Source organism: Eublepharis macularius, chromosome 16 (genome assembly GCF_028583425.1).
Source record: "Eublepharis macularius isolate TG4126 chromosome 16, MPM_Emac_v1.0, whole genome shotgun sequence".
Classification (NCBI taxonomy): Eukaryota; Metazoa; Chordata; class Lepidosauria; order Squamata; family Eublepharidae; genus Eublepharis; species Eublepharis macularius.
The window spans coordinates 44,229,046-44,255,302 of NC_072805.1; the positions used below are offsets into that span (position 1 = coordinate 44,229,046).

The 26,257-nt window shown below is 44.6% G+C and overlaps 1 protein-coding gene across 1 annotated transcript; it reads right to left on the reverse strand.

Moving 5' to 3' along the window:
* Positions 1-5,049: 5,049 nt before the first annotated feature.
* On the reverse strand, positions 5,050-26,257 carry KCNG4 (potassium voltage-gated channel modifier subfamily G member 4). Its single transcript, XM_055000753.1, has 2 exons — positions 25,511-26,257; positions 5,050-5,832 (listed from the first exon to the last, which is right to left on the reverse strand). Exons 1-2 carry the CDS (start codon positions 26,255-26,257, stop codon positions 5,050-5,052), a joined length of 1,530 nt encoding a protein of 509 aa, XP_054856728.1.

A 26,257-nucleotide genomic window follows, 5' to 3' on the forward strand; every position in this document is an offset into this window, starting at 1 on the left:
ATGCTTTTTATGCTTTTTACTGATTTTTTTTTACTTTGTAGATTGATTTGTAGGCCACTATTGGTTCTTTGTAGTTGTGTTTTTGTTATGTTTTACTTTCCTACTTTTGCTATATCTTTTAACTTTTCCACAATAAAAATTATTATTATTATTATTTTTTATAAAAGAGGGGTCTTCCAGCTCCTATGAGATGGAGAAAAGAGGCTCTTTGGTTTGTAGAAGAAACACATGAGTGCTAGGATATACACAAAAATGGGCTCCATTGGTGCCAGGTGGGAGATCACTGGGATAGAGACATAATAGCTAAAGATAAATTCCAGTGCCTATATATCTGGGACAAAGCACAGTACAAAGAACAAGGTAGACTGAAGCATGCAACATTCAAAATCTTTAGCTTCCAAGAGGCTAAACATCTTCCAGCATAATAAACAGGGCAGACTTCTGTCTTTTTAAAAAAACATAATGTGGAAAAGGAGTCCCTGAAGTTGATGCAACAGGCAGCTCTTTCAGCTAAGTGAAGCTGTTTGCCAGACGCCTAAACTGCTCTTTTAATTAAGCCTAGTTATGCCGTGCGGCGAGTGACGGTACTTATCTGAAATCATATCGGAAACCATAACTGTCTGTACCAAGCAGAATTAAATTACGCAAGAACTAAATGTTCCTTTCAACATATTGCTTTTTTCTGAACAACAGAACGAAAGACGCGATCTAAGAAAAGAAGTGCCGTCGCACAGTCTGAACTTAGCCAATAAAGGCTGTCGGAACAGACTTGCGAGAAGCCACCAGCACCTGGGGCTTAAGCACCAATCCCTTCTTCTTCTTTCTTACCCAGTTGGTGCTTATTCCCAGTCTATCATGAACACTGGGCTGCCCTTTAAAAAGAGCAAGGCCATATTTAGGGGCGGTCCATCTTGTCTCATTACCAGTGCTGATTTATCCATACCTGCTACCCCTTTGCATATCCCACCTAATCCATTCATGCCTGCTATTGTCATTCACTGCGGCTATTGTCTTATACCTGGGCCGTTTCCAGACGGCCCCCCGCCTCGCAAAACGTCGCGCGTCGTCGCGCGTCGTTGCGCAGAAAACGCGAAATATTGCATTTTCTCGCACGAGTTTTGCGCGACCTCGCGCAAAACTCGCGCGAGAAAACACGATATTTCGCGTTTTCCGCGCGACGACGCGCGACGACGCGCGACGTTTCGGGAGGCAGAGGGCCGTCTGGAATCGGCCCTGCTGTTGTCAGTCCGCATCTGAAATCACTCCACTCTCCAAGATATTAGGACAGATGGACTCATGTTCTAGCTGTATCTGAAGAAGGGAGCTGTGGCTCATGAAAGTGTATCCTCTACCAAAAAATTTGTTAGCCTTATAGGAGCTACTGAACTCTTGCTCTTTTCTACTGCTGCAGACAAACCGGACTACTCATCTTTATCTATCTTTGTGAGGTCAGTCAGGCTGAGAGAGATAGTTGGCCCAGGCCTACCCAGTGAGTTTCGCAGGTGAGCAGGGACTGATTGAATTTACCAAATTTATAGTCCACCTTAATTGCTGAGACTCAAAGCGGATCACACAACGGATACCAGTCCTTAGGAAGAGACATCCAATAGGCTCAGTATCGGTTGATACAACCAATATGAAGAAACATTGAATGCGCAAAGTACTAGGATTAGAATTATCAAAATCTGAGCGAGCATAGCATATTAGGTGTGATACATAGTGTGGGTATAATGAAGAAAAATGGTATTACATCAGTAGAAAACGATAAAACTGGGTAATATGTACTGCAAATTGATAATACTTTATATATGCAGTAGTATAGTCTGCAGTCCTTTCCCCTATATAAAGTGCCTTCCTGAACTATACAGTATAGCTTTATTGGTGAGTGCCCTCAAATCATAGCTGACTTATGGTGCCCCCTGGTGTGGTTTTCATGGCAAGAGACTAACAGAGGTGGTTTCCCATTGCCTGCCTCTGCAGCCCCCGTCTTCGTTGGAGGTCTCCCATCCAATTACTAACCAAGGCTGACCCTGCTTAGCTTCTGAGATTTGATGAGATCGGGCTCACCTGGGCTATCCAGGTCACAGATAGCCTTCCTTATTACCTTTATAGAAAAGCTCTCTTGGAAAAGTCCACTATACATAGTTTGAGGAATGACAGGAGCTTGAGTGCCTTCCTCACCTTCTCAGGCAGGCCATTCCACAAAGTGAGGGGCCACAACAGAGAAAGCACCTGTGCGGGCGGTTGGTGATTTTGCCCATTTGCCAGGTAGCACCTGCAGAAGGCCCTGAATGTATGAGCAGAGCTGTCACTGTATTTGATCCAGGTGTACCGAGGCTAGTCTGATAATCTTAACCACTCTTCCACACTGGCTATTCTGAACCTTCTATACCATGTCAAGTTTGGCCCTATGCCCTTTAAGCAGTAGCTTGAGTTTCAGCCAGTTTGGTGTAGTGGTTAAGAGCGGCAGGACTGTAATCTGGATATCCAGGTTTGATTCCTTACTCCTCTGCTTGAAGCCAGCTGGGTGACCTTGGGTCAGTCACAACTCTCTCAGAGCTCTCTCAGCCCTTCTCACATCACAGGGTGATTGTTGTGAGGATAATAATAAAACACTTTGTAAAACATTCTGAGCTGGTGTTGTCCTGAATCAAAAGTTATTATTATTGATGTTAGTCGTAACTAATGTGTCCCATTGATCCCAGTGGCATTGTGTTGGATGCTTTGTTCCTTATGAAGAACAAGGTGAAAACCTCGGCTTTATTTAATAGAGCAGGAAAGGCAATACAATGGGAACGAGAATATATGTTTAATCGTCAGAGTGGGTTATGAATGCATTGCATAAGAATGTAGAAATAAGTTTAGGTGGGTAGTCAGGTTGGTCTGCAATAGGACAGCAGGATTTGAATCCAGTGGAACCTTAGAGACCGATAAGATTTTCAGAGGGTAAGCTTTCGAGAGTCAGAGCTCTCTTTTTCAGAAGAACCCTAACCCTTCAGAAGAAGAAGAGAGCTCTGACCCTCGAAAGTTTACCCTCTGAAAATCTCGTTAGTTTCTAGGGTTCCACTGGACTCAAATCTAAATATAGAAATAAGTGTCACACTACGGAGGAAGATTCTGTTTCTTCCTAAAAGGAGGGGAGGGAGACATTCCATAGTCAAAACCTTTGTATCAAATATTGGACTTTATTCAGAAGGAACCATGGTTTGTTCATTACGAGAATGAGCCTCGGAAAAACTTGTGCCCTACCAACCCCCCAGGACACTTAATTTTCAAGCAAGAAAACAAGCCATGGTTTGAATGATTTTCCCAGCTCATATATCAAGATGGACGGAGGTTTCTTGGGAACTAGGAAGATCTCAATATCAAAGCCATTCCCTAAGAGAGAAGAAAGAAGAAGCACGGAAGCCTGACAGCTTCTAATAATAAACTCAATGTGGTTTGTTGATTACATCGGAATCGAGAATTTATAACTGTTGACAATTACTGGAAGGTTATAAGCTCCCATACAATGTCACATGTCACGACAGCTCAAATAAACCAGACATTTATGCTTTTCTGGGGTTTTTTTAATTCTTTTGTCATTATCTCAATAAATTAGATGTAAGAAAATTTGTTAGCGGATGTGAAAATTATACAGAGGGCATACTGCATTTCAAAGCACACTCTGGTTTGGTGCGCATGTGTTTTCCCATGCGAGTTGTGTACAGGGTGATCCTTGTAGAGACACAGACCAGGTTTAAAAGGTTTTGCATGATGGTGCTTTTTTGACTTTGGCTTCCGGGATGCCAATCTGCATTGAGAATTCAATATGATACATTTGACACTTGGCATTTTGATCCATGGGCAAGGCAATATATCACAAGACCCAGACGACCCCATTCTAATGCTCTGATATTGTTGATGTTTACAAAGGGCATTGAAGACTCAATGGAAACTCAAAAGGGAATACTTAGCTGGATACACCAAAAGCAATCCCGTTCCTTCTCCAAAATATAAACTATGTTGGCATTCACCATCAATATGATGCAAATGTTGGCAGAGAACTAAAGGCTCAGTCTGCCAAATGCGTCGGTCGGAGGACCTTCATAGGGGTGAAGCAGGACTCTTGTACAATGGAACTGGGATCTGAGACAACCGGTGCCAACCCCCAGCTAGGGGAGAAAGCCTGGGAATCTATAGAATTTAAATGCTTTTTCAGATTTTGGAGCTTTGCTGCCCAGTCCAGCCTTCCTGTTGGGTAGAAGATCTGTGTAAAGTCTTCCATATTAGAATAACCGCTGTACTAAATGTAACTTGCAACTATTATATCAAGACTCTTCCCTTTACTGTAGCAACTGCGTAAGCAGGGTAACTATATTTCTCATTATGTTGGCAGGTTGATATTCTTGACAAATTCTACCTAGTGTGACCATTTCATAGTTCATGGGGATTGAACTTGGGGCCTTTTGCATACCAAGCAGATGATCTACCACTGAGCCATGGCCCCTCCCTGTTGGAATCTGTGCAACTTCCCTGCATTAACATAATGTACCCTTTCAGATACCAATTTGTGCTTTCCCACAACTCCGTTGATCTCCACCTCATTTCTTGTCCCTCTTTGCCTTACCTTGAATATCCAAGAAGGCATTCAAAGGCAATCATCTACCCTTCACAATTTGGTGCCATTTTCACCTGCTTACACCTGGCAAGAGAAAAGAGAACCTTAATCGACCCTGTCTCGGAGAGTTGAGGGCCCCTGGATTGGTAGTGTCGGACTTCTACCGAGGGCAGGGTTTGCTAGATTTCCCCTCCCCCAATGTATACTGCATCCTCCTGTCACCGTCTCGTTCAAAACATCTGTTTCTCCTGAGCTATGTGCCTTAAGCTGTGGATTCACCCGGACTGACTTTTGCATCTATTTTTTTTCATAGCAGAAGCAATTGCATTGCAAATGGTTGAACTGCAGGCCTTGGCGGGGAGGGGGGAGGTCTTGTTTGTTCACTTGGCGCATTGCAGTGTGCAGATTTTTTTTAAAAATAAAAAGAATATCTTGCAGCAAGCCTTTTGTTATCCTTTGTAAATGTATTTGATAGGTGACATGGTGGTTTCAGAAAGGAAGCTTTCACTGTCGTTGAGGGTATCGCTTTCCACGGATGTATTGGCATTTTTTATCCGAGTTATCCGGGACTGCAGCCGTTCATGCTCCCTCCGTAGCTCTGAGTAAGAGTGAGAGAAGGTGTGGAATATCGAGGTGGCTGGGAAGGCCATAATTAGAATCCCACTTAAGATGCTGCTGAGGGCTACCATCTGGCCCGGCACGCTCCTTGGTACCATGTCCCCGTACCCCACTGTTGTCATGGAGATGATAGCCCACCAATAGGAGGCAGGGATGCTTGTGAACTCCAAGACTTTCCCAGATTCGTTTTCTGCAAGGTAGACTAGAGGGGAAAAGAGAGTGACGGCCACACACAAGAAGAGCAGAAGCAGGCCGAATTCCCGTGTGCATCTCCGAACCGTAAGCCCCAACGTCTGTAGGCCCAAAGAGTGCCTAGCAAGGCGCATGACATAGAGTATCCTCAAGGCACGTAAGACCCGTAGCACCAGACCCACCTTCTCTAAGTACAAGTTTCCGCTTGGCCGATTGTGCTCCGGTGTGGATTCATCGTCCAATATGATCAGGGAAGCGTAATAAGGGGAGATGGCCAAGAAGTCGATAATGTTCAGGGGCCCCTTGAAAAACTGGCATTTGCTCTTCGCCTGGATGAATCGGAGGCAGAACTCGAGCGAGAACCAAGCCACGCAGACGGTCTCGATGATGAAGATGTAATAGCACTTCTGGGAACATTCACCCTGGGTGCAAAAGAGAAAGAAAGCGAGAGGAATGATCCAGCCAGTACAGCAGGAGCAGAAACCGTCCGACACCTTTTTTGGCTATCCCCAAATGATTTTTTTAAAAATAAAAAACGGCCTTAGCAAGGAGAGCATTCCACACTGACCTTTTAAAAATAATTAATTGGCACCAACTCAGCGGCATTAAATGAACAATATTCTCACACACGCAGATGAGATTACTGAAAGGTTTCTAGTCATTTAGGGGAAAATGCCTGCAGTTCACATGTTCAGATGAAGGTAGAAGAAAGCTAATGAGCGTGCAAGTTGTGTGTGCGGTCTTTCTCTTTGCAACCAGTGACCAGCTAAGAGGTAGAGTGCCTCGCGTAGATCCTGCAAGCATGCACAAGATCTGTCCCACTCTTACACAGGATATGTAGAGTCAGGAGTTGCATTCCTGCTCTCTCTTCTTGCTCACATGCAAACATTTCCTCCAATGAGCATAAAGTGGTGGTTCCTCCTCCGTGTTCCCATCACAACAACCCTAAGAGATGTTAGACTTAGGGCCAAGCTACAAGTGACGAATGACACAGGTTGGACACTTGTCAGCTTCCCTCAAGTTTTGATGGGAAATGTAGGCGTCCTGGTCTTGCAGCTTGGCTCTCCGACTGCTGTCCAATGGACTTTTCAACTGTCACTTGTCCAACATTCCGCCAGGCTGCCTACATTTCCCACCAAAACTTGAGGGAAGCTGACAAGCGTCCAACTAGTGTCATTCATCACTTGCAGTTTGGCCCTTAGAGCCAGACCAAACGAGGCGGGTCGGCACAAGTTTACCCGGGAAATGTAGGAGACGCTTTCCCCTCTCTGTCGCTGCTTGCTGCCCTCTCTGAAGGTGTGTGTCTGTGTGGGGGTGGAGCCCTGAGGCATTCCCCCCTCCATTTCCTGCCTGTCGCCTCGCAAACTGGAAAGGAGCTGAGAAAAAGTGATAAGTTTCTTTTGGGGGGCTGGGAGGGGGTGAGACAGAAGACAGAAGAAAGCAAAGGGGAAGGGGAAGGAGAAAACGGGAAGGCCCTGAAGAAACAGCTGCGCCTCAGGGTGGGCACTTTGAAGGAGCTGCTGAAGATGCAAATCTTTCTTCCAGGCCCAAACCCCACCCCCACCCCAGACGCAAGGGCACCCTGGGAGAGAGCCGCGGCAGCCCACCCCGGAATGGTCTTTGGGGGCCCTCATGTCCAGCAGGCTTGTGCCTGGAAGAAAGATTCGCCTCTTCAGCAGCCAAAGTGCACACTATGAGGTGCAGCTGTTTCTCCAGGTCCTTCCACGCACAAACACACATGTTCAGAGAGGGCAGCAGGCAGTGAGCAGCAGCAGAGAGGGGAAGGAGTCTCCTACGTTTCCCAGGTAAATTTGCGCCGACCCGCCTCGTGAAAAATGTCTCATTTGGCCCAGCTCTTAAAAAGAGGTTGACCAGGTACCCACAGAGCTTCACTGCAGAATGGAGATTTGAAGTCATGTCTCCCTTGACTCTCTAACCTATTGACACTCAGAGTCTCTCTACACAAGACAACTGACATGTGAAGCACACGTGTCGGGAGATGCAATGGTAGCCGGGAAGGGTTGTTTAAAAAGACAGAGCTGGCAGCACGGCAGAGGCTTTACTAGACACCGGAGCTGTGTGAAGGGGCTGTGAAATGCCAGAAGGGAAACTTCAGCCCATTATAAGCTCTCCGGGTCCAAGCCCGCCTCTGGAAGGCAGCTCCAGCCCATTTCCATTCCGGGCTGCCCTCTGGTTGCCATCCCACACACAGTTTTAGACAGGAAAGGTGAAATTGACAGAGCCTTTGGGAGGCAAAGATGAAATTAACACACCCTCTGAGGAGCAATCTTGGCCAGCTCTGTCTTTTTAAACTACCCTCCTGTAGAGAGGTGAAACTGACAGAGCCTTCTAGGAGGCAAAGATGAAATGAACAAACTCTCTGAGGAGCGATCTCTGCGGGCTCTGTCTTAAAACTACACTTCCCAACTAACATTGCATCTCTCTACACCTGACGAACATGCGCCATGGCATCTTGTGTAGAAAGACTCATATTCTGTGGACCAGGGACCACATGTGGCTCTTTGACAGGCCACCTGGAGCTCTTTTGAGCATGGTTTCCCATGTGGCCCCTGCCCCATGTTTCAGAAAAGTGGGAAAGGCCCTTATCCAGGGGTGCTTGTGATTAGCAGGTGGTTCCCACCTTGAAGTAGCTGCTGGCAGAGAAATGAGTAAGCCATGAGTGTCCTTGAGGTGCAGGTTTCATGCCAGGAGTGGAAGTGAATATGTCTCTTCTGGTTGATGGCAGCTTCATGCAGCTCTCCATGAGTCATGGAGTGAGTACCAGTGCTCTAACCACTGCACCACACAAGCTCTGTTCACAAGTTACTGTGAGTGCACATACAATTGTTATATAACATATGCTTGATTCTTCTTTATATGTCCATTAAGTAATTCTCACATTGCATTCAACACATGTACAGCTGAACATGCGATTGAAACGTCACATGGATACAGGTACCAGTCCATGGTTTCATTTTTAAAGTGAACACACACCAAGGATTTCTCACAAACAGATGTTTGCACATACATACAGGATGTATACACATTCACTGCAATACGTGAACGGGGGCGCTGATTCCATGGCTGCAGACAGTTGGTGTGAATGGGGCTTTGGAAATAATATATTTCTTGCATTAGCCTAAAGCTTTGCCAAGAAACATCTATCTGTTCTGTGGGACAGACGGTGATTTTTGTCATACAATTATTTCAAAGAATTTTCTGGAAGCAGTCATCAGGCCAACATGCAAAAGTCATCGTGCAAATATGTAAAATAAATATATTTGCTATCTGGAAGAATGCAGATCTGACCAGGATATCACGGGCTTCGTTCTGCCAGCCATCAGAACTGGGAAAGCCTCCAGGGAAAGATGCTGGCTCAGCTGCTCCACAGCGCCCTCTTCAAGGAGAGGTCAGCAGAGGAACTACACCTTGCCTAGAAGGATCCAATATTTGGAGATCAGCTGACTGAACTAGTCAATAGCATAAGGGCTGGGCTATTGCTGCTACAACCTAAGTCCTGCCCGTTACTGGTGTTTGAGTCTGTGCTTCACCTTTCCTTCGACTTCCTCACTGATTCCAAGTTCTCACTTCACCATATTTCTGCTTGGCTTTGGTCTTGCTCCCACAACCCCTGATTTCTGATCTGACCGAATATTGTTTCTGCAATAGATGTGTCATCTGCTTTGAATCTTATTGCACCTGACATGGACTTCTCTGCTCTCTCTGAACTGTCTTGCATCTTGCCTCTTGACCATATAGTGGATAAATGGTTGGGCTGCGAATCAGTGCTCTGCTGGTTTGAATCCCACCACTGCCATGAGATCAGCAGGTGGCTTTGGGGAAGCCACTCCGCTCAGCCCCAGTTCCCCAGCTGTATTGTGGGGATAATAACAAGACAGGCTTTGTTCACCACTCTGAGTGGGGCTCTGATCTGTCCAGAAGGGCAATAAATAAGTGCAGTTGTTATTGTATTGTCGAAGGCTTTCACGGTCGGAGAACGATGGTTGTTGTGGGTTTTCCGGGCTGTATTGCCGTGGTCTTGGCATTGTAGTTCCTGACGTTTCGCCAGCAGCTGTGGCTGGCATCTTCAGAGGTGTAGCACCAAAAGACAGAGATCTCTCAGTGTCACAGTGTGGAACAGATGTAGGTCCTTTGTATCTACTCAGGAGGGGTGGGGTTGAGCTGAGTCATCCTGTAAGAGTTTCCCAGGGTGTGGAATGCTAATGGCGGGAGGCTTCACTGTATCCTGAGGAGGTTCTTTTGCATATGGATTGGTACTTGATGTGCTAATCTTCTCTGCAGGGCTATTGTCAGGGATAGAATGTTTTGTTAGCCTGGTGTTTTTCAGAACTGGCAACCATGCTCGATTCATTCTTAAGGTTTCTTCTTTCCTGTTGAAGTTTTGTGTATGCTTGTGAATTTCAATGGCTTCCCTGTGCAGTCTGACAAAGTAGTTGGAAGTGTTGTCCAGTATTTTGGTGTCCTGGAATAAGATACTGTGCCCTGTTTGAGTTAGGCTATGTTCAGCCACTGCTGATTTTTCAGGTTGTCCAAGTCTGCAGTGTCTTTCATGTTCTTTTATTCTTGTCTGGATGCTACGCTGCTGGCGAAACGTCAGGAACTACAATGCCAAGACCACGGCAATACAGCCCAGAAAACCCACAACAACCATCGCAGTTGTTATTATTAGAGCTGCTGTAAACATACTGGTTAAGTGGTTGGGCTGCAAATCAGCACTCTGTTGGTTCGACTCCCACTCCTGCCATGAGATCAGCAGGTGGCCTTGGGGAAGCCACTCCTCTCAGCCCCAGCTTCCCAGCTGTATTATGGGGATAATAATAATAACGACGTTCACTGCTCTGAGTGGAGCACTGAGCTGTCTAGAAGAGTGGTATATAAGCATCATCATCGTCGGCATTATTCCTAATTTCCACACCAGTTTTAACTGTTGTGACTTTCTGCAAAGAATTAAGGGGATTTTACTTTGGGGAGGATGCTGGAGGTTCTTCTCAGAACTCTCTTGACCCTCTTCTTCCCAGAACAAAATGTTCCAAGGTTCCCTGAGGGACTGCCCTAAGCGTAGGGGAGGTAATAAATAGACATCTTTGTCTTATGATTCATGCTCCTACCAACCATCTGCCACATGACTCTCCTCCTGGGAAAAAGCCTGCATATAACAACAACAGAGAAAATGCCCCTTCTGCCACAGGTTACCAGGTTAACTACATTTCCTGCCACGGTGATACCTGCCGCTTTGAAAGAGTTGCCCATAAAACCTTTAGACACACAGTGACGTATCATAGATCCAGAGGAGTTAGCCGTGTTAGTCTGTAGTTGCAAAAAGTAATGAGTCCAGTAGCACCTTTAAGACTAAGCAACTTTATTGTGGCATAAGCTTTCGAGAACCACAGCTCTCTTCGTCAGATGCATGCATGTGTCTGAAGAAGAGAGCTGTGGTTCTCGAAAGCTTATGCTACAATAAAAGCTTATGCTACAATAAAGTTGCTTAGTCTTAAAGGTGCTAGTGAGGTATCAGGTTGCAGTCAGTGACAAGAGGAGATCTAAGGCTGAAGATGCCTTTAATACATACAAATCATGACTATGGGGGGGGGGTCTGCAAATTTTTCAATAGTTCTAACGGCAACGGAAATGAAGGCAGAGTGAGAATTTTAGCAGGACAATCCTGATCAATGCTTTAAACTCCAGTCTTGGGACGTGTAACTTGCTGGAAATGTATCAAGGGGCTCTTCAGTGAGATGATCCGAGATGTTGGATATCCTTCCCTAAAAACAGCTGGTTTGCTATTATTGATCTTTCCATCTAATCTGCAGCTGCAATTTAGGAAAGGTTCAGTTACAGGAGCCTGACCTGGATAGCCCAGGTGAGCCTGATCTCGTCAGATCTCCAAAGCTAAGCAGAGTTGGCCTTGGTTAGTAATTGGATGGGAGACCTCCAATGAAGACCAGAGTTGCAGAGGCTGGCAATGACAAACCACCTCTGTTAGTCTCTTGCCATAAAAACCCCACCAGGGGTTGCCATAAGTGAGCTATGACTTGAGGGCACCACACACAGGTTACAGGAGAATATCCGTAAGAGTGTGTCCTAAGGCAGTGGTCTTGGACCAGGTAGCCTCTTCTGGCTTAGGAAGGGGGAAATTGCATTAATTAATGTGCTTGGTGTGTTGCAAAATCTCTTGCCTTTTAATTAATATTGAAGCAAACTGCATAGCAGGGTTGACTAGGTCAGGTGCTAAACTCCGTGTGACCTTCTTATATTTTTAATCTGGGCCCACTGAACTGGAATCGGGCTACACTATGAAAAGTCGAAGGTTGCGTTGTGCAGAGAGGCTTTCTTTAGAGTTGAAATGGTTCAACAGTAGAGCAAACCTTTGTGGCCAGCCCCACGCTAGAGTCCATTGTTTATTTCAAAGCTTTACGTTCTACTTTCTGCTACAGCTAGGCCTGGGGGATGGCTTCCAAAAATGTTTCATAGAAGTTGTGTTCACAGGGGAAGGGGTGTTTCCAAAAGCAGAGGCATGTAGGGTATTACAGAAGGGTAACATCTGCCCCCCACCCCCAGACATCAGGCTGCAATATCTCTGTAAAAAATGCTAGCAAGCTTTGATTAGAGATCTCTGAATGGTGGAGAGTGCCCTCAAGTCATAGCTGACTTATGGTGACCCCTGGCGGGGTTTTCATAGCAAGAGACTAACAGAGGAGGTTTGCCATTGCCTGCCTCTGCAACCCTGGTCTTCTTTGGAGGTCTCCCATCCAATTATTAGCCAAGGCTGGCCCTGTATAGCTTCTGAGATCTGATGAGATCAGGTTCACCTGGGCTATGTAGATCAGGGCAAATCTACCCTCCAAAGCAGCCAGTTTCTCCAGGGAAATTGATCTCTCTAGTCTGGAGAGCAGTTGGAGTTCCAGGAGATCTCTAGCCACTACCTGGAGGTTAAAATACAGAGAGGAACACTGTGTGGTAACAAAGATGATGAATCAAAAGACCCACAACAGTAAGGACTAGCAACTTAACATAAAGTCTACAAAGTACAGCACACACTTATGGCATAAGTTACTAACCACTTTTATGAACAATATTAATCACAAAGGCCACTAGCCTGTTCCTTTTCAATACAAAATGAACACAAGGATTGCACAAACAGAACGTCCACACTCCCCTATGGGGAAGACATCCCAAAATTGTCTCTTGATGAAGCGAGTCACTCCTTTTTACTTAATCACGGTGGTCAAATGACGAACACATTCCAATGACCAGCCCCCAGTCGGGAGATTCCACAAAAAGGACGCCAACCCTGCAGGGAGGATGGAAAGCCACCATGCGCTCAACAGGGCGCAAGCTGAACTCCTGTTCCATATCTTCTTTATCAAGAGCGCTATATACTGGTGGTTGTGCGGTTCCTCAAAGCTGCACTCTCTCCTCTAGCTCCGAAATGGAGCTAGACACCTGACAATTGATATCCATTTCGGAGCTAGAGGAGAGAGTGCATAAAAGTGGTTAGTAACTTATGCCATAAGTGTGTGCTGTACTTTGTAGACTTTATGTTAAGTTGCTAGTCCTTACTGTTGTGGGTCTTTTGATTCATTCACTACCTGGAGGTTGGCAACACTGTTCTGAACAATAGCTTCCTGCTGCCTCTGTCGTTGGGCCATTCAGCATCTCAGCTCTTCCCGCAGCAGCTGAAATTCCCGGCTGCATTTCTGCCGCAGCTCAGCCACTGCTGAGTCACCCTTTTCTGCAGTGACTGCTTTGCTCCCCATAATTCAACCCTGTGCCTTTTAAATCAAGGCATGTCTGCTGAAAACTTGTTATGCCCAAAGGGTCCCTTTGGCACTTGGCTTTATTTATGGCCATCAAAGCCCTGCCATTTAACCCCACGGCCAAGGTAATCCTGCACTGCTTTGAAAAATGGATCTGAGCGCAAAAGGTTTCGCTGACATTTGTAAAGCAATGGCACCAGGCAGCCAAGGTTTTATTGCCATTTCCATGTCCAAAGGAAAGCGCAGCCGTGATCTGAAGGACTGTTAAGCAGGGTTGCCAACTCCAGCTTGGAAAATTCCTGAAGATTTAGAGGCAGGGCCTGGAGAAGGAGGAATTTGGGGACAGGAGGGAGCTCAGCGGAGATACAAATCCGTAGAATACTTCTAAAGCAGCCACTTTCTCTGGGAAAATGGTCTCCGTAGCCTGAAGATCAGTTCTCTGGGAGAATTCCCGGCCCCACCTGTAGGATATCAGCCCTAGTTCTAAACATTATAAGAACATGACATGTTTAAGGAAGATTTTGGAGGAAATGATTAAGGGTCAAAGGAGCTATTATGGCGGGAGAGCTGCTGTAGTTTAATGATTAAGTGGCTAGGCTGAGAATCAGCACTCTGCTAGTTCGACTCACGCTTCTGCCATGAACTCAATAGGTGGCCTTGGGTAAGCCCCTCCTCTCAACCCTAACTCCCCAGCTGTATTGTGAGGATAATAATAGCCAGGGCTCATTTGGAGGGGGAATGTGCAAGAATACAGTTCCGGCAGTTCCCCCAAAAGGTCACTGTCAGGTGGCCCAACCTACCTGACTTTTGGCCATTTTGTGTGTGGGGACCCTCCCCTGCCCAGCAGTAACTCCATCCTGGCCGTTTTGGCCCCGATCCAGGCCCAAAAGTGCCCAAAATGGCCATTTTGGGCCTATTTCCACCGAGATCGGGGCCAAAACAGCCAGGATTGGGGGCCATGTTGGGCCCATTTTCGCCTGGATTGGGGCCAAAACAGCCCTGATTGGGCCATTGCCAGGTAGGGGAACATTTCCCCATCTGGCAACAACCGAATCCCGGCCATTTTGGGCCTGATCAAATCAATCATGCTAATGACGCACTTCCAGTGATATCAAGGGGCGTGGCACATGCTAATGAGTTATGCTAATGAGTTATGCTAATGAGTTCCTGCAGCTCTTTTTCTATGAAATGACCCCTGATAATAGCACTGATTTTGTTCACTGCTCTGAGTGCTAATCTGTCTAGAAGAGCAGTAGATAAACACAGTTGTTATTATTATGAAAGCTGTTGTAGCAGAATGATTAAATGGTTGGGTTGTGAGTCAGTGCTCTGCTGGTTTGACTCACCCTACTGCCGTGAGCTCAATGAGAAAGCCATTCCTCTCAGCTTCAGCTCCCCAGCTGTATTGGATAATAACAGCACTGACTTTGAGCCAAGCTACAAGAGTCGAATTATACTTCCCTGGCAAGTGAACACACTCACGTGTATTCTTCCCTGTTCACTTGCCATTCACTTGCTCTCCACTTGATCAAGTGAATGGCAAATGAACAAGGAGGAATACATGTGAGTCTGTTCACTTGCCAGGGAAGTGTAATTCATCACTTGCAGCTTGGGTCTTTGTTAACTGTTCTGAGTGGGACACTAATCGGTCTGGAAGGGCAATATATAAGCATGTTGTTGTTGTTGTTACCTAAATTCGTTTGGAGGTTTAAATGCAGCTTGGGGGAGCCCTGATTCAGAAGGACTGTCCAAACTATATTTCCCAGCCCCCTTGCATGTGCAGAGACCACGCAATGGAAAGCATAAAGATACCCATATGGTGCACCTCGCTCCCATGTTGTTCAAACAGCAGTTGCAGTGTTGGTATAAAGCAGAACAAAATGGGAACTACGGGAAGGGACTGCATCCATTTGTGCCGCTGTCCTGATTTGATTTAGAGCTCTGCACAGCTGCTTTTCAATAAAAAGCAAGGATATCTGATCACAGAGCTTTTGCGTGACGTCTGGCATGGCCCGCAGTGTTCGCAACTAATTAAATGCAATGATCCAGCATGTATTTACTTAGCTTCTGTCCTTTAGTAGATGCTCTAGTTTGCCCACAAGCCCTGGAATTTCCTTCCTGTGGGGAATGCTCCTGTTTTTCCTAGCTTCAAATTCCTCCTCAAAATTCCCCCTTCCCTCTAAGCCTTAACAATCCACCGCAAAGTTTTACCTGCTGGGTGTTCAAAGAGGAAAGGTGAACTTTGAAAAGGTGAAAGGAAGACATCGCTGTCTACGTGGTACACTTTCATCGTGCCCGAGGAACTCAGGACAGCTTACCCAATTCTCCTGATCTCTCAGTGTCTTTTGGTGCTACACCTCTGAAGATGCCAGCCACAGCTGCTGGCGAAACGTCAGGAACTACAATGCCAAGACCACGGCAATACAGCCCGGAAAACCCACGACAACCATCGTTCTCCGGCCGTGAAAGCCTTCGACAATACAAAGACATTGCTGTTTACATGGTGCATTTTCATCCTACCCGTGAAACTCAGGACAGCTTACCCAATTCTCCCGAACTTTGTCACAACAACCCTGTGAGGTAAATTAGGCTAAGAAAGGATCTCCTGGACAAAGCTGCCCAGTGAACTTCAGGGCGGAGTGGACCTTTGAGCCCAGTTGTCGCCAGTTCTGGTCCAACACCTTAAGCTAACACCCAATTAATTTCTAATCACTCTCACTCAGGAAGTTTTAATAAGGAATCCACAAACGAGCAAAAAAAAAAAGTGGAACAGAAGTGGACCTTGATTTACCAGGGAGAGGAACCAGAAAATGGGTGTTGTCCCTGGTAATTGGGGCAGTTTGAGCGCCGCTGCCTTGGGAGAACGATGTGTACACCTCAAACAATGGCTAGGAATTTTTTCCCCTGTGAATCTTTTCCATCTCAGACATTCAGGGGTTCCTGAGCAGATGTCAATATGGAAAGGTGTCATCACCACCAAGATACAAAATTTGAAAAACAGAGCTTTTATACAAAGGGTGGGGGGGTCCTTCGGCCCTCAGTTATTTTCCCCCTCTAACATGTTATCACCCCATCCAGGGTCTCCAGAAATCTGCTGTTATAGCAAAGCACACCATCTTCTTCAAAAAGGTATTCAGCTCTCTTTAAAACGTAACAAGCGGTCTTGATCCCGATCCTGTTTTTAGGTGGGCTTTTCCAGAATTCGCAAGATTTTGTTACTGCTGCCTGTTAAAAAAAATAATCTGAAATTCTGGCTAGGATGGATTTGGCACGACACCAAGCCAACATGTTTCTCGGGGGTGATTACAAGAGGCGGCTCGGCATAACCATCTGTAGCCAAAGACTTGGTGCATCTTCCGAAGGCACATGACGGGTGCAGCATCCTTCTAGAAGTTAACTTGGTCTGGAGCTGGTTGGTCCATAACAGGGGGAAGGCCAGCTAGGAGACCTGGGTACAACCCTGCCTTGACTTCTGGCGGTGGAGAATGCCCTCAAGTCATAGCAAACTTATGGCAACCCCTGCTGGGATTTTCAAGGCAGGAGAGCTACACATGGTTTATATTAATTATTGTTATTACTAATATTATTGTTATTGCTATGTATTGCTATCTATTGTTATTTATTGCTATTTATTGCTATCTCATTGTTATAGATTTTACAATTTCAATAAAATTATATTTTTTAAAAAGGCAAGAGATTAACAGAAGTGGTTTGGCATTTTGTCTGCCTCGGCAACCCTCATCTTCTTTGGAGATCTCCCATCCAATTACTAACCAAGACAGACCCTGCTTAGGTTCTGAGGTCTGACAAGTTCAGGCTCACCTGGGCTAATGACTTGTGACGGAGATATTCTTCTCCATAAATTTGTCTGGTCCTCTTTGAAAACCATTTAAGGTATCAACCATCACTACCCCCGTGGCCGTTAATTCCGTAAGTTCATTATGGACAAAGTGGTTTTTGTCTGTCTGGACTCTTCTACTGCCCATTACAGCAGGATTTTTGTCCAGTGGAACCTTAGAGACCCACCTAAGCTATCCTGAAAATCTTGCTGTTCTCTGTGGTGCCACTGGACTCAAATCCTGCTGTTCTACTGCAGACCTACATGGCTACCCACTTAACTGCCCATTACCATAACCAGTTATGCCCCTAAGTTCTAACGGAATATGGAGAAAAAGCCTTCCATGCCCCCTTCTCCCTATCATGCATTATTTTCTAAAATTCTATCATATTCTGTTCATATTTTTTTTCTACGTTAAAAACCACCAAACTTTTTAGCCTTCTAGGGAAGGTTATCAAACACTTTGATCATTTTGGCAGAACCGTTCTGTACCTCTTTCAGTTCTGCGATAGCCTTTTTGAGAAGACTCGGACTGTGCAGAATATTCCACGGCTGCATGAGAGGTCAAACCAAGGGCATTTCGATACTTGCCCTGCCCCTTTCATTTTCCGTTTCTTTCCTAGAAATCTCTCGAATGGAATTTGCACAATTTATTGCTGCCACGTGGTAAAGGAAACCTGTGCAGCGTACAAGCAAGGTCCGCTTGTCACATTTAAAATCACAAAAGAGGAGGTCCAATTTGGTTGGTGAACCCATTCTGAAGTGAACCCAGCCCAGATTCCAAACTGTCAAGAAGTCTGAGCTGTTCACGTTTGCAGTTCTTTTTCCCTGTTCAAAAACGTCCTTTATATTTAAGATATCAGTCCGAAAATACATGTGGGGGTGGAAGTGCCCCGAAAGCAAACCACAGTGCTAAAGCCACCGGATTAAAAGAAAAGCCGATCAGCTTAACAAATTAATGCACATCATTGCCACAAACACCCTGGGAGGCTGGTTGTTCTTTTAATGTCTCGAGGGCAGCCATAATTCAGTGCCATACAGGTGGCAGCATTGAAAAGATTGTTGTGAATTGTTTGCTCAGTCAAAACCCACCCCTCCAACCCAACCTGAAGGTGGAAAATTCAAAATGCTCTGTCAACAAAGTCAGACCTGGAACACGTTTGCAGCACAAAGCTGACTTTCCTGTCAGATTAAGAAGTGATGGCTAATGGTGCAATCCTAGCATTTTCCTCTGAGCAAGCCCCGTTTAATAGAACTGACTGGGATTCTGAGTTAGGGTTGCCAACTCTGAGTTGGGAAATTCCTGGAGATTTGGTAGTAGTGGCTGGGAAGGATGGAGTTTGGAGAATGGAGGGACCTTAGTCCAACAGTCCACCCTCCAAAGTAGCCATTTTTCTCCAGGTGAGCTGATCTTTGTGATCTAGAGATCCATTGTATTTCTGGGAGATCTCCAGGCTGCACCTGGAGGTTGGCAATAGCATTCTGAGTAGACCTGCTTTATAACAGACAAAGCCACGACTCACGAGGGTGTCTACCATGGTTTAAATCTCATCTTTGCCACTAACTAGCAATATATTACCTCACCTGCAAGATGGAGGTAATTATATGGGCCTACCTTGCCAGGTTGTTGTACAAATTACAGCATGCAAAACATTTACTACACTATCTCTACTAGCCATTGACAAGATGATTTTGTGAGTTAATGATCTATACTGCAAAAGATTACAAAGGCTGGCCCAGATTAGACAGACGTTTGATCAAATACTGGTTCTTGTACATTTTCCATTTTTATCTCTCCCCAGAATCCCAACGGTGCAACCAAACAGTGGCTTGAGTTGGCATTTTATCTTTGCAAACTTCCTTAGCATTCTTCCCTGGATGCTTATGAGAAGCCTAAAGAAGCCACTCCCCCACTTTAACATCCATCCTACTGAAGAATTCTGTTGAACCGGAAAGCTTGCATGCTGCGTTGTGGTGTTATTTTTGTCGGTTTTAATAAAAGTTCTTGTATGGCTTTTGTTTTGAGATTCTTCTTTGCTCCAATGCAATTTCTGCAGCGTCTTGGTCAGTGTGTGTTTGCAAAAAGACTATGGGACATTTCTGCAAAGGACACATCAAAAGTTCTCCCCCTCCTGAATCTCACCCCCCCCCCCTAGATTTCTGAATTCCAGAAGACTGATCTTGTTTCTGAAGCAGGGCTGATGCATTAGAAGTTCTCCAAAATGCCAGTAAAAAAATTCTAAATGTTGCACTCTAATGTGCCTGCTCAGTTTGCCACGGATTTTGGTTTTCTCCATTCATCTGTGTCTCCTCCCCTCCTCTACATTAACCATGTGTAAGTTTGCACTGATAAAACTGCAAGAAGTCAACCGTGGTATAATCATAAATATGATTGCCTCATAATCCCATGTGGTGTTTTAAATGGGCACGTTGCTCATTTCTGTGCATTCAGAAAATACTGCAAAAATGATGCACGTACAATCACTTCCGAGTGGATTGGGGGCACTGGTTAATCAATGCACAAGTCTGTGAGTGATTCCGTGCACGTTGGATAATGCACTTCCAATCCTCTTTACAGATCATTTGGAATGGATTTTTTTGTGTGCGGAACAAAAAATCCACCTCAAACGATCGATAACACGCATTGAAAGTGCATTATCCAACGTGTGCGGAACCAGCCTGCATCAGTATTGTGTATTGTAGAGAGATTAAAAAAGATGTATATTAATTGAAAAAACTGGGAACTGAGGCCACCAGTTAACACTCCAGTTCCAGAAGTCATTTTAGACATTCTTCCAGTCGAATCAGAATTAAGGAACAGCAGATCTTGTATTCATGATATTGGTTCTTCCATTGTTCTGATTTTGGTGAACTTGTGTGTGAGATGCATGATTGTTCCATTTTCCAGGACATCTATTTAGAAAAGGAAATACTTTTTATCTCCAAGAGCAATTGACTTCTGCAGAGGAGGAAGAGTGGGTAGCTATGGATTAACCAAGCCCTCGTTCATCCTGCCTACCAAACTGTGTCTCCTCACCTTGCCACTTTTCAGCTCTTCCCATTTTATTTTTTTTAATTTGCATGGAAGATTTCCGTATGAGGAACGCAGTGAAAATGAGGTCAGGATTAGAGAATGAAGCAGGAGTCATTGCGAGAAGCCCAGACATATGTTCATTGTAAGTGAACGAGATTTAAATGATTCTCTGTTAGGACAGTGAAAATTCTCTTAAGGGGCAGGAAGGAAAAGCTGTACCTGGTAAAAGTCTCCCGTCTGGGCAAATCTTTTTCCAGTATGCAATATGCACATTTAGTTAACCATAAGATTAACCAGTCAAAACATAAATAATCAGTTGGATGCCTGGAGATAAAACACATCAATATTTCACTTTATGTCTTCTAGGAAAAAGGTGTGACATGTGACATCGATCAGAAGTTATAAGCGTGTACTCAGGGAAATTCTGGGACAAATTAAGAGAGCGGTTCTAAGCAGGTCTACTCAGAATTCTACGCAAGTCTATTCAATAGAGTTGACTTCCAGGAAAGTGTTCGTAAGAGTGTACTGCAAGCTACTTGTGCATTACTAAATTTTCTTGTTTCAGAACATAAGAAAATCCGTCCTGGGTCAGATCCAAGATCCATCAAATCCAACAGGAGTTGGAAAGAAGCCCCTTGAAAGTCCACAAGAAGGGCAGAGAAGCCCTGCTCACTGTCCCCCCCACCCCCGTCAGCAGTTATACTCTCTCTAAATGCCAAAATTCTAGTCAATCACTGATGTGGCTCTGAATTAGCCTAATTCCACTTTAAAGGGGTCTAAACTAGTGGCCATCACCAAATCTTGTGGTGGTGAGCTCCATAAGTTAATGTTGCATTGTACGTAGATGTCTTCTTGTGTAATTTAGAGCAATTCAACCTGCCAATTTGCCTCTGTAATGTGTGTGTGTGTGTGATTTATAGCTCTTGGGGGAGAGAACTCAAAAAGGAGACCTTGAGAACGGTATCAACAGCTTTTCTAAATAAGAGCGGTGAAGTGATGTATCTTTTAATTGTTTCCCCCTTCAGAACGCGATTGCTTCTGGAAGGTTTTGTAAATTTCCAGAGATGCTTCAGGGAAGGTAGGCTGTTTCTTTTTGTTAAAAAAAACTAGCAATGCAGTCAGAAAAACCCAAGCAGGCCGAGCACAATAGGAAATTATTTCTCTGAACGCCAGCCGTTTCCTGCAAGTCCTTACTGAATTTCACTGAAAATTGCCAAACTTCAGTGGGATTGTATCCAGCACCTCATTGGGCAATCAGACACAGCTTTCTCGGTTTCACACCTCCCACGATTCGATAAAATGTGGAAGTAGTTTCACTGTGTAGTAAAAAAGAAAATATGGGATTTAATCATGCAGATGATGGAAATATGCCTTATTTTTTTGTTTCACGTCTGCTCACCCCATCTCCCCCCCCCCACCGAAAGACTGAATATCATTCTAAAAGCATCGTGCGGCAATAAAGTGGTACGACCATCTGCTCTAAACCAACTCTGCACGTTCACTCCTTGAGTTCAGTGAAGTTTACTCCCAAGTAAATGTGGCTCACTCACAGGCTGATGATCGAAGGCCGCACACTAGCTATACAATGCCACACGCACTGGCCACACACTGACTTTACAGTGCCACGAATTTCCTTGTTCATAAATGAAATTGACCAACCTATAAATGAAGTTAGCTGGGATGTCTTGAAGTTAGATAAGTATTGGGTGGGTCTGGATTTTTGACTAAGGAATTTGCTTGGGGAAAACCTTCTGTGTCCTACTTTCCCACCACCTTGAAGGTATAAACTCAAGATCAAAAGCAATTCAATGCGCTGCATGTTTACTCTATTCCACGCTTTCGGCACAAAAGGCTCAGGAGGCAAGTTTTCACGGGATAATTAAAACCAAAAACAATTTCATAATAAAGACTCGGCAACATTCATAAACAAATAGCAGCAAAAACATTACAACAACAGAAAACCAATCATTAAATCCAATCAATTTTAAAAGCCAGAAGCAGTCATTTAAAACTAAACAGAGCCTGTAAAACCTCTTCATCAAGGGAGGAGAAAATGAAAAAGTAACCAGGCCTGGGAAAAACAAAAAATAAATGAGGCATTTGGAAGCTAAAGCTATATAAATTAGATACTAGGTGAACAACTTAAGCAAAGGATAGTTTCAGGTAGGTAGCCGTGTTGGTCTGCAGTAGAACAGCAGGATTTGAGAGTCTCTCTATGCAAGACACCTTGGCGCATGTTCGTCAAGTGTAGAGAGACGTGATGTTAGCCAGGATGCGTAGTTTAAAAAGACAGAGCTGGCGGAGATTGCTCCACAGAGGGTTTGTCTGTTTCGTCTTTGCCTCCCCAAAGGCTCTGTCAATTTCACCTCTCCAGTCTAAAACTGGGTGGGATGGCAACCAGAAAGCAGCCAGGAATGGAAATGAGCTGGAGCTGCCTTCCAGAGTTAGTCTTGGTCCTGGAGAGGTTCTACTGGGCTGAAGTTTCCCTTCTGGCATTTCACAGCCCCTTCGCAGAGCTCCAGTGTATAGCAAAACCTTTGTCCTGCTGCTGGCTCTATTGTTTTAAACTACCCTTCCTGGCTAACTTCGCATCTCCCTACACTTGACGAACACACATCGAGGTGTCTCGTATAGAGAGACTGAGAAACCAACAACATTTTTCAAGGGTATAAGTTTTTGAGAGTCAAAGCTCTCTTCTTCAGATACCTCTTCATATCTGAAGAAAGGAGCTTTAACTCTCAAAGCTTATACGCATGGAAAAATCTTATTGGTCTCTTAAGTGCCACTGGACTCAAATCCTGCTGGAGCAAAGAAGAATCTTTCCCTTAAACTAAATTAGTTGTCCTTTAACACTTTTACATAATCAGGCTGATTTTATTCCCATTTCCTTCCATGCCTTATGAACCAAGTCAGTAGAAATGCCAACTTTTGAAATGTCTCCTATGCTGTGCCTTTGATAGCAACCTGCTAATTCCTGCAGATAAAGTGATGAGATTCTTTATCGCCGTATCATACTGTTTCTACCTTTCTGTTTTTGCAGGTCAGGAAGCAATTCAGATGCAGGCCTGGCTCATTTTCAATTGGTTGGCAATCCTTCTGCAAAGTATAAATCCTAATTTGTGCCACTGATTTTAAGTCGAGAACCAAGGACAGCAGTTATTTGGCCTATGAATTCGAAGTATGTGTATGATATGAGTGAGAACTTTCTTTCCAAATCTTGTGCATTTGACACATACTTTTTGCATCCTTTGTAGGGATAATGTCTGGAAGTCTGCATATATGGCTCTCTCCCCTCCCTTACGTGTTATTTTAATAAATTTATTTAGTTATTTAGATTTTAGCCTGCTCTCCCCGCATAACATACTTAGACATCTGTAACAACCTCCATCTTGCTAATACAATTGTTATCAGCATAAGGCAACTTGGTCTTTTAAAAAAGGTAAAATAATCAAGCAACGTTTCTTTTCAATCTTGCTGAGTAAATTGGTTTGAAAAGACACGGGGAATAGAAACAGAAGGTCAAACAATGCTAACTGTCAGGCGAATCAGTTGTTTTGAGTTCCACTGTGGGGGGCAGAATATTTAGGGAAAAGATTGTTAGAAGGACCCCTTGTGAATAGGAACTTATTAGGGATTTTTTGGAGCGCTCTATTGTTTTCTATATATGACTCTTGTGCTCTAAATTGGCTAAAGAACTTACGAATAAGCCTGACAGTCTAAGCACTTTTATTAGAGGATAACTCCCAGCACAGCAGAATGTTTACTTCTGAGTAAACATTTAAAGGCTTTCTTCCAAGTGAACAAGTTCATTCAGTCAAAATTGTTCCCTAATAAGTGTTAAGGTCGTCGAGAGTTTTTGTATGCAGGGACCAAAGTTCAGCCTTTCCAAAAGCCACACAGCTTCCCCACCCCCCTTGTAATAGAAAGGAAATGCCCTTAGTGAGAACGAATGGATTTAAAGGGGATTAATGTAATATTAAAACAATTGCAGGGGGAAAAAAGCCAATGGACTTTTTATCCCTTTTGAGGCTGTTTCATCAAAACAGGCGAGTCAGTAGTTTTGAGTTCCACTGTAGCGAGTGGGGGTGGGATATTTAGGGAATATCCATCAAAATACAGGTGCATTTACAAAGATTGGGTGCTTTTTGAAATGGACTTTAAAATATATATATATATATATTGATTGCGTCCAGCAAGATCCATTGAGTATTTAATGCGCGAAACAGGAAAGATGTTGAGACTCAAAGCTGGTCTGAAAGTCCTGGGAAAACTTTCTGTACACTTTGAGGTGCTTGCAGGACTGATTATAGTGTTTTGTGGTAATGAGGACGTATTCTGCATGTGTTCAGAAGTACTGTCACCTGAACACAGATATGTTTTCTTTGGATAGTAATAGGAAATAATTCATGGAATAAACAGATTCTATTCGGCTTTCTGGGGCAGGAAAGCCTGTGTTGGTGAGCAGAGTAAACCAATGTCTACGGCTTTCTTTCCTCACTAGCTTGTTTGAATGTGAATGCATTCCTCTCTCGTTTCACTGTTTCCAAACTTGCACCAAGCTGGGCTTGCAAGCAACTTTCTTTTCAAATTAAACTCAATTCTTAATGCAAGAAAGTTTAAACCTCTTATCATTTCTTGCAGTGAGCTGTGATTCATTGTTCTTTTTCCTTCCATCCCTGTTTTTCCCTGGCTAGGTTTGACACCCTCACTGCTCATCCTATAGATATGACCTTTGTCTGACTTCTGCAGCCACCCTCTGAACACATACATTGTCCAATTGCCAGAGTGAACCAATTTTTCATGCAGCTAATGCACTTGGTGTAGCTGCTGTACACGTATTTTTAAACACTATCATTCAGGGATCTGGGCATTCTTAAATCCTCCACAAAACACCAAAATTCAGAGTCATCAACTGGACTTCTGCAAGAACTTATGAGACAGAGACACATTCCATGTCAAGTCTACTATGACATCACTTCCAGGAAATCCAGGACATCCAGGAAATCCTGGAAGTGACCTCAGGTAGCTCTATGATCTTACCATAGAGTTTCTGGCAATTCCTAGAGCTACCCACATAACTTCCAGGATTTTACATAGAAGTGGCATCATGGTACGTGTACGACTGTTTTTTTAAAAAAACAATTATCCCACCACTGCTCAAATTAGTGGTGGGAAAAGCAGGCTGCTAGCAAGACAGGAGGCCTAGCAACCCCGGATGGGCAGAAGATAAGACTTACAAAGTATGTACTTCTTCATACAGCATGTCATTAACTTGTGGAGCTCACTGCCACTAGATATTATGCTAGTTTGCATACGAAAGACACACACCCATGCAAGTGAACAGAGGCTAAGATATTCTCATTGTGTTTGGATCATGAAACACTTGCTTTACCTTACCACCAGTGTGTAAAACTTCCAATAATCATAACAGCGATCGAACAGGAACTTACCCTGTCTTCTTCAGCTCGCAAGTCCGGCATTGTACTGACGCAAAGGCTTATCGCCGTGGTTGCCACAAAGAGGATGGAGAGACAGGCAAAGACTTTCCCTGGGAGGCCCGACTGGGGGTTTTCCACCATGTCCCTGAGCTTGCTCATAAACTGTCCAAACCTGGTTTCCTCTTCCAAGACGCAGGTCGTGTCCGTGGTCCTTTGCATCTCCTCCTCCTTGCGCACTTCCGCAAATTCCTCAATCTTCTGGAAGAGCTTCCTAAAGCAGCAGTTTTCCAAGTTGGACTCCTCGATCCCCCAGTATCTCAGTTCCTCCAGGAAGGACAAGGCACACATGTCTCGAAAAAGCATCAGTTTCCCTGCGGCGAGGAAACTGATGATCATTGCAAAAGCCCCGGGGTTCCGGTCGAAGAAGAATTCTTGGGTCTCTTCATCATAGTCGTCGCACAGTTGGACAATTTCCTCGTAGCTGCTGCAGAACTTTAGTTTGCTCAGCCTGGACGATGGAAACTCATCCAAGGTGCTCCAAGGCAGCAGGTACCTGATGCCACCAACATTGACCACAATCTCCTTCTTTAAATCGACTGCTTGGATCTGATCTGGGTGATAAATCCTCTGGGCCCTTTGGTAATGGGCCCCTTTGACTGGAGGTGCCTCAACCGCGGAGATGGGGAAAAGATGGATCAAGGAACTGCAGGAATTATAGCAGCTGTAGTCATGATCGCTGCCTCCAGAGAGAATAGGCAT

Bases quoted from the DNA above. Each gene is read 5' to 3' on its own strand.
- KCNG4 (XM_055000753.1), bottom strand. From the start codon at position 26,257: ATGCCTATTCTCTCTGGAGGCAGCGATCATGACTACAGCTGCTATAAT. The intron at 5,833-25,510 runs GTAAGTTCCTGT...TTTTGCACCCAG, and splicing joins TGCGAGCTGAAGAAGACAGG to GGTGAATGTTCCCAGAAGTG.